Source organism: Homarus americanus, unplaced genomic scaffold (genome assembly GCF_018991925.1).
Source record: "Homarus americanus isolate GMGI-L3 unplaced genomic scaffold, GMGI_Hamer_2.0 scaffold36188, whole genome shotgun sequence".
NCBI classification, from domain to species: domain Eukaryota; kingdom Metazoa; phylum Arthropoda; class Malacostraca; order Decapoda; family Nephropidae; genus Homarus; species Homarus americanus.
In genome coordinates this window covers 1,690,964-1,704,294 of record NW_024718183.1, presented here as the reverse complement: position 1 = coordinate 1,704,294, position 13,331 = coordinate 1,690,964, and the positions used below count along the sequence as shown (strand labels likewise).

At 42.6% G+C, this 13,331-nt stretch overlaps 1 protein-coding gene across 1 annotated transcript in view; it reads left to right on the top strand.

Annotated features, from left to right (window-relative positions):
* LOC121859304 (26S proteasome regulatory subunit 7-like) overlaps positions 1–13,331 on the top strand; it is a 46,844-nt gene continuing 33,513 nt past the window's right edge. Inside the window, exon 1 of the mRNA XM_042356100.1 lies at positions 1–159. Within this exon, the coding sequence (XP_042212034.1) occupies positions 90–159 (70 nt within the window). The 5' untranslated portion in view covers positions 1–89. The remainder of the gene's footprint in view (positions 160–13,331) is intronic.

Genomic DNA, 13,331 nt, shown 5'->3' with positions numbered 1-13,331 from the left:
CTGAGTTGAGAGTAACTGATAGAAACTCTCCAGTCATCATCAACAGCTACGCGTGTTGACACTAGATTCTATCAAAATTTAACGCTAAAATGCCTGACCATTTAGGTACAGATATGCGAAAGACAACTGACGAAAAGGGAGATGATGAACCTATTAAAGGTAAGGTCATAAAGGTTTCTAGTAAAAGGCAAAATAGGGTGGGATAATCATGAGGATTGTTTACACCGTGGGTGAAACAAACTCAACTGAAGTTAAAATGTGTAATAACTTTCTATATCAGTATAGTGGTGGAGGTAAATATTGATGGCTAACCCGCGGCCGAAATTAATAGAAATCGATTTTAAAAACTCCGCAATTTCACTTTTTGTTAAAGTGGACATTTGTAGTTTGTGCAAGTGTGTTAAAAAACGTTTATTTCTAAAATAAACGTAACTTAACCTTAGTGGGTATGAAAAACAGACCTCACGAACCTAGCTAAACAAACCTACCTAACCTTACCTAATTGGTGAAATTGCAGATTACTGCAACCAAAGAATCTAACTTATACAATATAACTAAACCCTACCTAACCCCCTAGCTGAGGGTGGACCCCCGGAGGTGTAATGTAAGAAAATGGTAATAGAAAAAATAGTTCTATCGATTGAATGTAGTGAATTTCCGGAATTTTGTGGTTGCTCATCACTGTAATATTACCACCTAACTTCCTGAAACCCTGGACCCCCCCCCCCTGTATATTAAACAGAAAGAACTTACTATGATATGGTGTAATTTGAGTTTTTCTGGACGTGAGATCATCCAGCAGCAACAGCGTTTATGCAGTCCGGGCAGCGAAGTGATTTGTTATTGGCGGGAAACGGCAAGTCACGGTTTCGAGGAAGTGATGAATGAATGTTTCCAAACAACAACTGTCTTAGCACACAAACTCAGTTCGGCAAATTTGCATTGTCACACCGTTCTGTTAGAAAGTCAAAAATATATTTTTCTAGTGTATTTGTGTGTGTTTAGACCAAATATGACCTTCATTTCTGGCGGAAATTAGCCTTTTTTTTTTTTCGTTGGACGTTTTCCGAAAAAAATCATGGCAAAATACACCAAAAAACATTAGAAAAATAAAAACCTAACCTAACCGACTCTCACCATATGATGGAATCAATTCTTACCTTATTGGCCTGGTTCTTGTTTGTCGTTGCATTCTGGGATTCTTACCCAACGCCACATGTTGGTCCTTGCGATATTTACATTCAGTCTTGCTCTTAGTACACTTTACTGAGGTTGGAAGAACACCATGCGATCGAAAAAATGCTATAGTTTCTACGTTTTTTTTCCAAAAACTCGCAATCAGCTCCATATACTTTAAGTGACACCCATCGCAGACTTCCATGGTCGGAACTGAACTTGAATTTCAAAATATGAGAGACCCAAAATAAAACTCGAATTTGATTGGGCCAAATATACTGCAAATTAAACCCAAAATCATTTTAATTGGTTCCAACAGCAAAAACGCTTTTGATTGGCTGCGTGACGTGTACGGGAACACATGCGCGTGGTGATTTATGAAGGAGACACACAGTGTTGGAGGTGAGGCAGGCGATAATGGAAGAAAATAGAGAAAATTTTGGATACTCTATCTCTGTTATCATACATTTCCGCCGGTAATGTAATGGATGAAAATTATCTTATAATTAGATGTCTTATTCGAATATGATAATAGATTAGTGGTAGGAATGAATGGTGTGTAAACGCAATAATACCCCCAGTTCTATTTCACAATATTGCTGTGAACAATGCGGTGGTCTTTGAAAAACTGAAGGGTCACGTTGTCTTTATCCCTAAATTCGTAAATTACGTTCATTTAAATCCGGCGACAACCTTCACACGTCATGCTGAAAATGAAACTGCCACGGGGAAGAGATAACTCCTTTCTAGAGCGCGGCCGCATTACCTACAAGAAGACAAAGTGGTGTGCGCCTAGGTGCCTAATTATCTACCAAACGAAGCATTTGCACAAGATATCATATCAGAACCCACTGATGAAAATAAAGTAAGAAAATAAACAGTAAAACAAACAACTCGTCCACAGGTCACCAATATTAACCTGTAAATCATTGTGTTAAATACGAATATAACTTTCATTGCCACTGGAAATGAGTAGTAGGTTATGATACAGACCTATCCGGCATTTATCTGAGGTGGGGGGATGATCTGCACTTCTCTTCCTGAAACTTTGTAACTATCCCAATGCTAGCACCCTTCAATTCTATTGCCTTGACTGTCCCACTGTCAGGGACTTCCTACCACAGGGAGAGTCACTGACCATTATATGTCACCACCTACTTATTTGTAATAATTTACTTAATTTTTTTACACTACCTATGCTTTGGTGGGTGCTAACCCCCCTCCACCCCCATTGTCCTTAATTCATATCAATATTGTCTCCATATCACAGGTCATAGCATGTCCTGTGAGACAGGAGTACCAATAAACAGTAAACCCTCGATAACTTGGCACATATGGAGCTCTGGTCTTGCCGAGTTATCCCAAACTCCGACTTATCGAGGCACTTCCCCTTCCTCCAAAAATACAATAAAAAAAATTATTGATTCATATATGTGTATATGTAATAACTAAATGTAAAAAAGAAACACTTACCAGCACTGCAGGTGAAGAATGAACCATCATAGTAGGTGACACAGATGAATGGTAGGTGACACAGGCATGGTAGGTGACACAGAGGCATGGTAGGTGACACAGAGGCATGGTAGGTGACACAGAGGCATGGTAGGTGACACAGATGCAAGGTAGGTGAGACAGAGGTATGCTAGGTGACACAGAGGCATGGTAGGTGACACAGAGGTATGCTAGGTGACACAGGCATGGTAGGTGACACAGAGGCATGGTAGGTATGGTGGGTGACAGGCAGAGGCATGGTAGGTGATACAGGCATGGTAGGTGACACAGAGGCATGGTAGGTGACACAGAGGCATGGTAGGTGACACAGAGGCATGGTAGGTGACACAGAGGCATGGTAGGTGACACAGAGGCATGGTAGGTGACACAGAGGCATGGTAGGTAACACAGAGGCATGGTAGGTGACACAGAGGCATGGTAGGTGACACAGAGGCATGGTAGGTGACACATGGTAGGTGACACAGAGGCATGGTAGGTGAGACAGAGGTATGCTAGGTGACACAGGCATGGTAGGTGACACAGGCATGGTAGGTGACACAGAGGCATGGTTGGTGACACAGATGCAAGGTAGGTGACACAGACGCATGGTAGGTGACACAGAGGCATGGTAGGTGACACAGAGGCATGGTAGGTGACACAGATGCAAGGTAGGGTGAGACAGAGGTATGCTAGGTGACACAGAGAGGCATGGTGGTGACACAGAGGTATGCTAGGGTGACACAGGCATGGTAGGTGACACAGGCAGGTGACACAGAGGTATGCTAGGTGACACAGAGGCATGGTAGGTGACACAGAGGTATGCTAGGTGACACAGGCATGGTAGGTGACACAGGCATGGTAGGTGAGACAGAGGCATGGTAGGTGAGACAGAGGCATGGTAGGTGACACAGGCATGGTAGGTGACACAGAGGCATGGTAGGTGACACAGAGGCATGGTAGGTGACACAGGCATGGTAGGTGACACAGATGCAAGGTAGGTGACACAGAGGCATGGTAGGTGGCCAGATATGCCAAGATTTTCCCAGATAATTTTATATATCTCGGCATTTCCCGAGTTTTACATTCCGAGACCATATCTATGCCAAGTAGTATGAAATTCCGAGCTATCAAATGCCGAGTTATTGAGTGTTTACTGTACTGTATTAGTGTCTGACCGCATGGTCTTGTGACTAGGCTTGTCGCCCCCCTGGGGTGTAATTAATTACAGTAATTAAATAATAAGCCCAACATGACTAAATAGATGCTCACAACCAGCAGATGTAGGTTGTGGGGTGTTAAGCTTGAGAGATAAGTCACATAATGATAGGAAAGACCTCAGTAGCTCCATTCTATCCCTAGGCATGCCAAGTAGCTATCAAGCTCCTTCAGTTGAGTTTGTGGATGATTGCTGCCTGCATAGTGACTGGGTCTGACTAAGACTCACTGTGAACTACCCCTCTAATTGGGGTGTGGCTGTGGCCTGTGGTGATGTCACTTCTTGATTCTAAATGATGATTGGCTGAATTTTTTGCAACACGTAATATCTGGTAGGTGCTGGGGGGGCAGTGGTACTTAGTTAATTAAACAGAATTTTAAATCCACTCAGTCTAACACATATGTATAGTTACAGACTTTATATCTAAGACAGAATTATGTAAAGCATTTTAGAATCACAGCCTCTTTGAAATTAATTTTAGGTACAGGTATATGCAAAAAGCAACTGACATCTAATGTCAGGTGGGGGAGAAGAGAGGGGATTCGATGGGGGGGGGGGGATAAAAGGTGCTAATGGACACAAGAAGATCAAAGGGAAAGTCCACTGTCATGGTCACTCCCACCTGACGAGACCATGTTGTTTCTCCCCACACCGTACCTTTCATGGCCCCACCCACACAACTCTTTTACTGTGATTAATAATTAATTAATTAAAAATACATTATCAATTTGCATTTAATGTGTAACTATTTTTTTTCTTCAATTGTATTGGAGTAAAAATATTTTTTTTAAGCACACTTTAAAAAGTAAATACCCCAAAATGTTACTTGAGTACAGTACTCAAGTAGATTTATTAAGTTACTTTACAACTCTGCTGTTAACTGATTCTTTTCCGAGCCTAAATCGGTCAACAAATTCATCATCGCTCATTGCTGTGAATGGGTTCATGCGGTCAGGTACAATTCTGTGGGGTCGTCTTCTGTGTCGTCATCTTAGCACTTCCTCCAACCATGCATGTGCCTTAATCTATCTAGGTCTGCAAAGTTATTCCCCCAAAAAATGCAGATTCGATCTCGCTGATTAATTTTTCTGAACTTTACTTTCTCATTTGCCACTGTTCGTCCTGTTCGTCAAAAACACAGGGAAAATATAACTTTTCACTGGCTTCCAATTTAATTTGGAACTACTGTACTGTAATGCAAAAATGTTAGGAAGTTGCTATTGAGTCAGGTTGATGCCCAGTCTGTGTGTAAACATCATAAATATACATCCCCTCTTTCCCCCTCCTCCCCCATTCCCCACCCCTCTTCCTCCTCCTCTCCCATCCCTCACCCCCTCTTTCCCCCTCCTCTCCCATCCCCTCCTTCCCCTATCCTCACCCCTCCTCCCCATCCTCACCCCTCTTTTCCTCTCCTTCCCCTTTCTTCCCTCCTCCCCACCCCATTTTTGCCCTCCCTCTTTCTCCCCGCTTCTCTCCCCCCACCCCACACACACAAAACACACACACAAAACACACACACCTTATTTCTACTCCAGATATACTGTACATGTATTTCAATAAATCAAATATCATATATGCTTAAGTCACAATATCATTAAATAATCAAACTCCATCTTCCAGTGAACTTCTTTGTATTATGCACCTAATTTAGCCCAATGGAACTACAATACAGTGACCCCTCGTTTAATGAACGCCTCGGTTAACGAAATTTCGGTTAACGAACTGCCTTCCATAAGGATCTTCAATTCGGTTAACGAACAAAAATTCGCTTAACGAATTTCTTACGAACCGACCTCGACATGTTTTCGCTTGCACTGACCGGGCAACCAGCTTTAGTATCAGTCCGCCAATACATTAATCGGTTCTAGGGCTTAAATTCCTTACTATTTTAGTAAATATCAAGAAGTTTATACTATTCAATAATTTTAAAAGTTTAATATTAACTTTTTTAGTCATTTTAACAATTATTGAACATAATTGTAGGTAAAGATACTAGTTTCTGGCGTGCCATCCAGCCTGTTAACACACCAGACAGGCGTTAGTCTCTCTCTGTTTTCAGTGGAGGTAACATCTTGCTTGAGACTCTCTTCAACTAAATGCTTTTTTTCTGTGTTTCCAAGCAAATTATTGGTCATTTTGTAATATATTTTACATATTGACAATATATAATGCAGTGCAGTGTTGATTTAAAGAAAATAATCTTGAAATACACCAAGAGAACTAAAATTTTATGGATGAAATGGTGCCATGGGGTGACTTCTCTTCCACCCCAATGCCTTTTCTTCTTCCTTCTATCCTAATTCACTTGTGATGCAACAGTTTTTTTAACTGAAAACCATTCGAAAAGCGATTACGGTAACATCTTTTGAACGAAAGAAAGCGAAAGTCATTGTTTTCATCACTTTCCACTGTAATACGTACGTCATTTCAGCAAAAATATTACATTTCCGTGAATGTAGTATATCAAGCACAGTATGAATATAATATCATTGTAATATAACAGTATTTTAACCGAAAACTATTAAAAAAATGAGTAACATCTCTTGAACATTGGAAGGTTAGGTAAAGTCTTTTGTTTTCGTCATGTATTTTATCCTATTTTACATTGAAATACATCACGTTTCAGCAAGACTACTATTTATTTCTGAGAATATATTCATTCAGGCACAGTTTAGGTAAAATATACATGTGCTGTAACATTTTTTTAATTGAAAACGATTCGAAAAACACGTACCCTCTAGCCCTGTTCAAGGAGAAGACTGGGAGGAGCTGTTTGGTGCTTAAGACGATGACAAGGAAAATGATTTTGATGGATTTTAATGAAAATATTCAGAAAGACCCTGGCACTGTCAAGGAAAGTGGCTGCTGAAGGCTTCCGGGACATGGCAGAGGACGAGATTAGGGAGCTAATTGAAGAGCACGACACTGAGCTGACCGAGGAGGATCTACAGGAGTTAGTAGACTCAGGCAAGGAAGAGGAAGCGAAAGGGAAAGAGGATGAGGAAGAGCACCAAGAAACAACGTTGGAGAAGTTGGGGGAGATGACCAGGAATATTGAGGCACTGAAAAACCTGGCCTATAGTATGGACCCCTCCATGGTGCGTGCCCTGAAATTCATGCGAGGGGTGGGTGACGTTTTCGCTCCATACAAAAACATCATGGAAGAAATGAAAGAAAGAGACGACAACTCCCCATCACCATGTTCTTTGATCACTGAAGGAGAGATTTAACACCATCATTCACTGGCGGCAGTGAGGAAGCAGCTGAATCCACAGTAGGGTTGCTCATTTTTCCCAATTTTAGAAAATTGTGGGTGGGGGTGTTTTTTCCCATTATTTCGTTACTCCTAAATTCATTGGTGCCAGAATTAATGAAATCCAACATGTTCTAGGGGTCGCGAATCCAAATATAAAAAATGAATTTTTGCGAAAAAACGTCAAAACTCAAGCTTTTTCTCTTATAGATCAGCAATTGCGCTGCTTTTCACTACTTAACCCTAATGGCTGGCTAGAGCAGCTATTCAGCTTTCCATTGACACCTAATTCGATTGCATGCACCTCTTAGTTGACCTTCTAGTTCAGGTCAAAGGCTTTACCTGCGTTAAGGGAACCAGATTCCAAAATATTCATAGTTTTGACTTTTCCATTTATTCGAAAACACATATCAATATTTTGCCGTCACAGTCTTTTCCATGATATATTTCCCTCTTAAAAAAACAAACATCATTGAAATAGGTCAATAACTCTAGGAGGAGATGCAATTTGAAAGTTCAATCCCCCCTCTATTCAACTCTCACAGTTGCATCAGAGCAGACTTGCTGAAGCCACTCATCTGCTTCCTGTGCTTTTCCACAAGTTGCATGACATCCTGCAGCTGCTGCTCATCCTTCGTGACTGAACCAATGAAGTCCTGCATAAGCTTTATTCCCCTTTCGGCCACGTCATTGGTTACCTTCAGGCTTCTGGAGAAATCTTTCAGCTTCATGAACTCTTCGTTTTTCTCCCAGTCTTCCACCGGTGACATCAGCCATGCTGTGCCGCACACATGATGCTCCTTGAAGATCATCCATGAACATTCATCTATCAGGTCGGAAAGCCGTGTAGTCTGTTGGATGACCAAGTTGTCGTTGGCGTAGTCGTTCGTTTCTTCTAGGCAGCTCAATTTGGTCGCCATCTCCTTTTTCTCTGCCGCACTCAACTTCTCGCTGCACAGCGACAGAACGACGGTCTGTGGCCTTAGATACCACAGGTGGCGGCTCGCGACCACCAGCGCCGCATCAGCCACCTCACAGTCCACGGCCCTGTAGCGGAGGAGTTCGTGATGCAGTTGCAGGTCATTCACAGGCGCATCCTCGGCTACTGGTGATTTCAGCCACGCCGGTGTGTACAGCAGAGACACAAAGATCGCCATCCTCTGCAGCTTGACGCACAGGTCACTGCTGAGCTCTAGCTGGTGGCTAAACATGTAGATCTTGAGGTAGTATATGATCTTCGCCATCCAGCGAGCGTGGTGACATGCGCCAGGACGCAGAAAGTGCTTGCCGCGCGGAGGATTCACACCGAGGACGAGGAGCGTTAGTTCTGCCGCTTCTCGGTAATCCTCTCTGGCCCATTCTGTGACAGTCAGCAGGTAGCTGACGGTCCTGTGTCGGAGGTGACTGAGCCAGTCAGACTCTGGTAGATTTGCAATGTCCAGCCTGAGATACTGAGAGTGATCTAGTTGACTCCACCTTTTCTTAAGAGTCTGGAAGAGAGGGTCTGTAGTGGCCGATGTTTTGCCGAAGATGTTGCTGGCAGCGGCTCTCACCACTAGTTCCATGACGTGGTGTCTGCACCCAAGCCTCAACAGCTGTTTTTCCAGCAGCGCCTCCAGATGGACAACCGCACCTTGGACTCGCCCTGTGTTGGACGACGTTGTATCAAAGCACAGTGCCTTGACGTTTGAAGCGCAGCTCCAGTCCTCGATAGCACGAGCTGTTGCGCGTGCCTGGGTCAGGCCAGTGCCGTCCTTCACTGGCAAGACAGCAAGCAGCTTCCCTTCCTCATGGCCGCGCCCTGAGATGAAGATGGCCTGTCGGTGTTCTTCTTCTCCCACGACGTTCTGAAATGAGAGAAATATAAAAATTCAGACAGATAATGAAGAATTATCAAGGCTGCCTTTTTCTCCAAGCTTTTTGTTAATGATTTGATACATTTCTAACAATATATTACAATAGTCTAGGCTTTGGTAAAATATTAATGTAGTACCTAAACGTGTTCTCACCTCAACCAGCTTACCATCCCAGTGCACCACTGCATGTGGTGGAGGCGTGAAGGCTTCCCTTTGTGCGGCAGCTACCTGACGACGGTGTGAAGCTCGCGCCCGTCTCGCAGTCTCTCTCGAGATCCGGAACTCAGACAGATCGCCTGGCGGGTTAGCAGAGCGCAGCACTGCTGCGACCACCGAAACTATCTGCGAGCAAAAGCAGGCAAGGGTGTCAGTAGAAAATGTCGACTGTTTAAGTGCTTATCAAATAATTAACAGAAATTTCAAACATTCCAAACACATTTATGGATACACTTACTTCGTTATTGGATATCCGAAGACTGTCAGCGAGTTCCTTTAATGCTGGCTCTTGGAGAATGTGACGTGGAAGCTGAACCGTCACATAAGGGTGCTTTGATGTGTACCTGCCAGGTTGTATCGCTGTGTCCTTTTTCTCCATTTCTACTTCCGTTGGGGTGTCAGCCACCACAGAGGTTTGAGGTCTCGAATCACTGCTGCTTGGTTCACAGGCTGCGAACCTTCCCTGTTTCGACCTTTGCTTCTCGACTCGTTCCTCCTGCTTTCTCTTCTTAGCGGCAAAAATCTTATCGTTACCACTCATGAACGCTTTTCTTTCTCCGCGTTGGTCTTGATAGAAGGCGATGTCTTGTTGTTTGTCGGCCGGTGTAAGCAGCCGGTTCTTCTCGATGTCCTCTACGGCGTCCGGTGCTCCGATGTCCCACAACAGGTCAAGTTGAGACTTGAAGTTTTCAACCTTGTCCTTTGCAGCCCTGTCCCGACTTTTTTGTAGACTTCTCCAGTGCTCCCATAACCTTGTCAGCTTCTCCCGGCACCCCCTCTCTGAGATAGTCTTGATGCGAGCTAAATTCCAGAACGTGAGTACGTTTCTCACTGTTTCTTTAAACGTCTCCTGTCTGTCACCAGATTCATTCACTGTGTGAAAGAAGAACTTCAGGACTTGACGCATCGTCGGGAGTTTACTGCCTCTAATTGACGATGCTGGCTGGCCTACTAGATAGATTTCAGTGGCAGAACGGGTAGTGGATGATGTTGGCCTGACAGTCCCCTTAGCATTCTACCCCGACTGCGACTCACTCTCTTCCATGATTGTATGTATATAAACAGATGAACTCTGTAAGAAAAAAACGTTTTGTAATAAAACAAAATAGGCAAACAAAATAGGGTCACATAAGAGCAATTTAATCACCTGTAGAAAATACAACATAAATAGATAACCATAAATTTACTGCCACACTATATAGCAGATTTGAGTAAATTATAAAATAACACCACAGTACCAACAACAACACAACACATGTCAAAACACTGCAAAGAAGCGCAGGGTTTTAAAGCTGCCAATGTGAACCTACGGTAGTGAATTTATAACTCCGTTAACGCAGGTAGCCTACAGCCTTTGACCTGACTTAGAAGGTCAAATAAGAGGTGCATGCAATCGAATTAGGTGTCAATGGAAAGCTGAATAGCTGCTCTAGCCAGCCATTAGGGTTAAGTAGTGAAAAGCAGCGCGATTGCTGATCTATAAGAGAAAAAGCTTGAGTTTTGACGTTTTTTCGCAAAAATTCATTTTTTATATTTGGATTCGCGACCCCTAGAACATGTTGGATTTCATTAATTCTGGCACCAATGAATTCAGGAGTAACAAAATAATGGGAAAAAACACCCCCACCCACAATTTTAAAAAAGTGTGAAAAAATGAGCAACCCTAATCCACCGTCGCCCCCACTTCACCACCTGTTATAGAATTGAGTGACGATGAGCCCGATGATCCCCGCCCTGTCGCCGAGGAGAGGTACGGTACAGTAAAGTGAAATTCTTATTTCTTTTTTTTAATAGCTTTTCTTGCCATGTTTATTGTTTGTAAAAATGGACAGCACAGTACAGTTCAGTACAAGTACTGTACATAGGAAGTGGAGGTGCAGTTATTCACAAAACATTTGTGTTTGTTGTCGGCAGTAGTGACGGTGCGGAGGGAGGGGAGGGAGCGAGTTGGGAGGAGTGGTGAGGTGATCTTGGACGCAGGAGCAGGGACGAGTGGAGATGCCAGCCAGTATATTTCGGGTGTATTAATTGTTTTTATAGCTATTTTTGCATTTTAATATTAAATACTGTACATTACGTTTCAACAAAACTACCATTTATTTCTGAGAACATAGAAATGTAATATTTTTGCTGAAATGATGTACGTATTACAGTGGAAAGTGGGATAAAATTGTGACGAAAGCAATGACTTTCGCTTTCTTTCGTTCAAAAGATGTTGCCGTAATCGCTTTTCGAATGGTTTTCATTTGTGGGATTATAAGGCTAATGATAGGATAGAATATTATTGTAATACAGTACGAGTACAACAGTTTTTTAACTGAAAACCATTCGAAAAGCGATTACAGTAAAATCTTTTGAACAACGAAAGAAAGCGAAAGTCATTGTTTTCATAATTTTATCCCACTTTCCACTGTACAGTAATATGTACGTCATTTCAGCCAAAATATTACATTTCCATATTTATTTCTGAGAATATATTCATTCAGTCACAGTTATGGTAAAATATACTTGTGATGTAATATTTTAATGAAAATACGGTATCGTAGTTTTGTTTTGTATCAAATTTAATTAACAAAGATTGATGTTTCAAATGTAATGAACAAAAATTTATGTACAGTATCTATAAATAAACTTAACAAATGAATATTTTGTTTTACATCGTCCTGTGTATACCATACCATGCATTTGGCTAGCTATGATGACGCAAGAGATCTGCCCTGGCGACTGTACCAACACTCACAGCTGGTGGTGCGTTGGTGCGTCGTTTCCATTGTTTACTGGTAGTTACTGGTAAATATTTTTCAACCTAACGAAAGTATTACCCTTTTAGAGGTCGACCCTCAATTTTTTGCAAAATAATTTGGTCTTAAAAACTCGAACTACACACAGGTATATACGGTAAATAAGGACATGGGGGGCCAGGGTTTTTTGGGGGGGGGGGCAGCAGCAATAGTACACGGATTTTTAACATTCACGGGTATCTCTGTTACCTAACCCCCGCGAATGTTAAGGGCCGACTGTGTGTGTGTATGTGTATATATATATATATATATATATATATATATATATATATATATATATATATATATATATATATATATATATATATATATATATATATATATATATATATATATATATATATATATAAAGTTTGTATTGGTACTCACAGATGGGCGGAGGTGGTAGAGCGAGTGTGTGGTGGGTAGTGGAGCGAAAGAGGAGGATGGCAGGAAGGGAGGAATATGGCGGGAGCGGAGAAGGAGGGTGGGAGCAGAGGAGGGTGGGAGAGGAGGAGGGTGGTGAGTCACTGAGACTCTGTGGCTGACTCCTGCTCTTCCCCCGTTGAAGTTTGCTCCTCCTCCTCCGTTGTTGTTTGCTCCTCCTCGGCCGCCGGCTGTTGTGAAGAAGCTGCTTCAGCCATCCCGCGACGAACAAATTAATCCAGTGTTGACTGCGTTGTGCTACTCATCTTCTCCTTATAGATCTCGGTGTAACAACCAAGACTGTCCTCAATTCTGCGTTGAACCTTTGAGCTATGTTCTCTGTTTGGGTTGTCACCTGTAAGGATTTGCATTGCTTGCTGAACAAGTTGAACAATTCTGCCATCCTCTTGGAAGTTAGCATTCGTTGAGGTTCTTCTTCTTCGTCGTCGTCGTCGTCTTCAACGGGACTGTGTTCTATTAGTTGTTGCAGATCTTCGTTGGTGAGCTCTTCTGTATGGGATGCCAGGACGTCCTCAATATCCTCTGATTCCAGCTCATCAAAGCCTGCCTATCTAGTCAAGCTGAGGATATCCCTATTCACTGCTGGGACTTAGTCCGTGAATCCCATAAATGATAAAACTGTTGACGCACTTGGGCCACAGTTTACGCCACACACCATTCAGGCAACTTTCTGAAACCTCTTCCCATGCCTTGCCAATGTTGTCAATTGCATGAAGAATGTTGAAGCCACTCCAATATTTACGGATCGTAGGTTTATTTTCTCCGTCTGCAGCCTTGAGCAGCTGGGCCATGGTACAGCGTAAATAATACGACTTGAATGCAGCGATGATGCCTTGTCCATAGGCTGCATCAGTGCTGTCGTGTTGGGGGGCAGGAATACAACTTTTACACTGTCA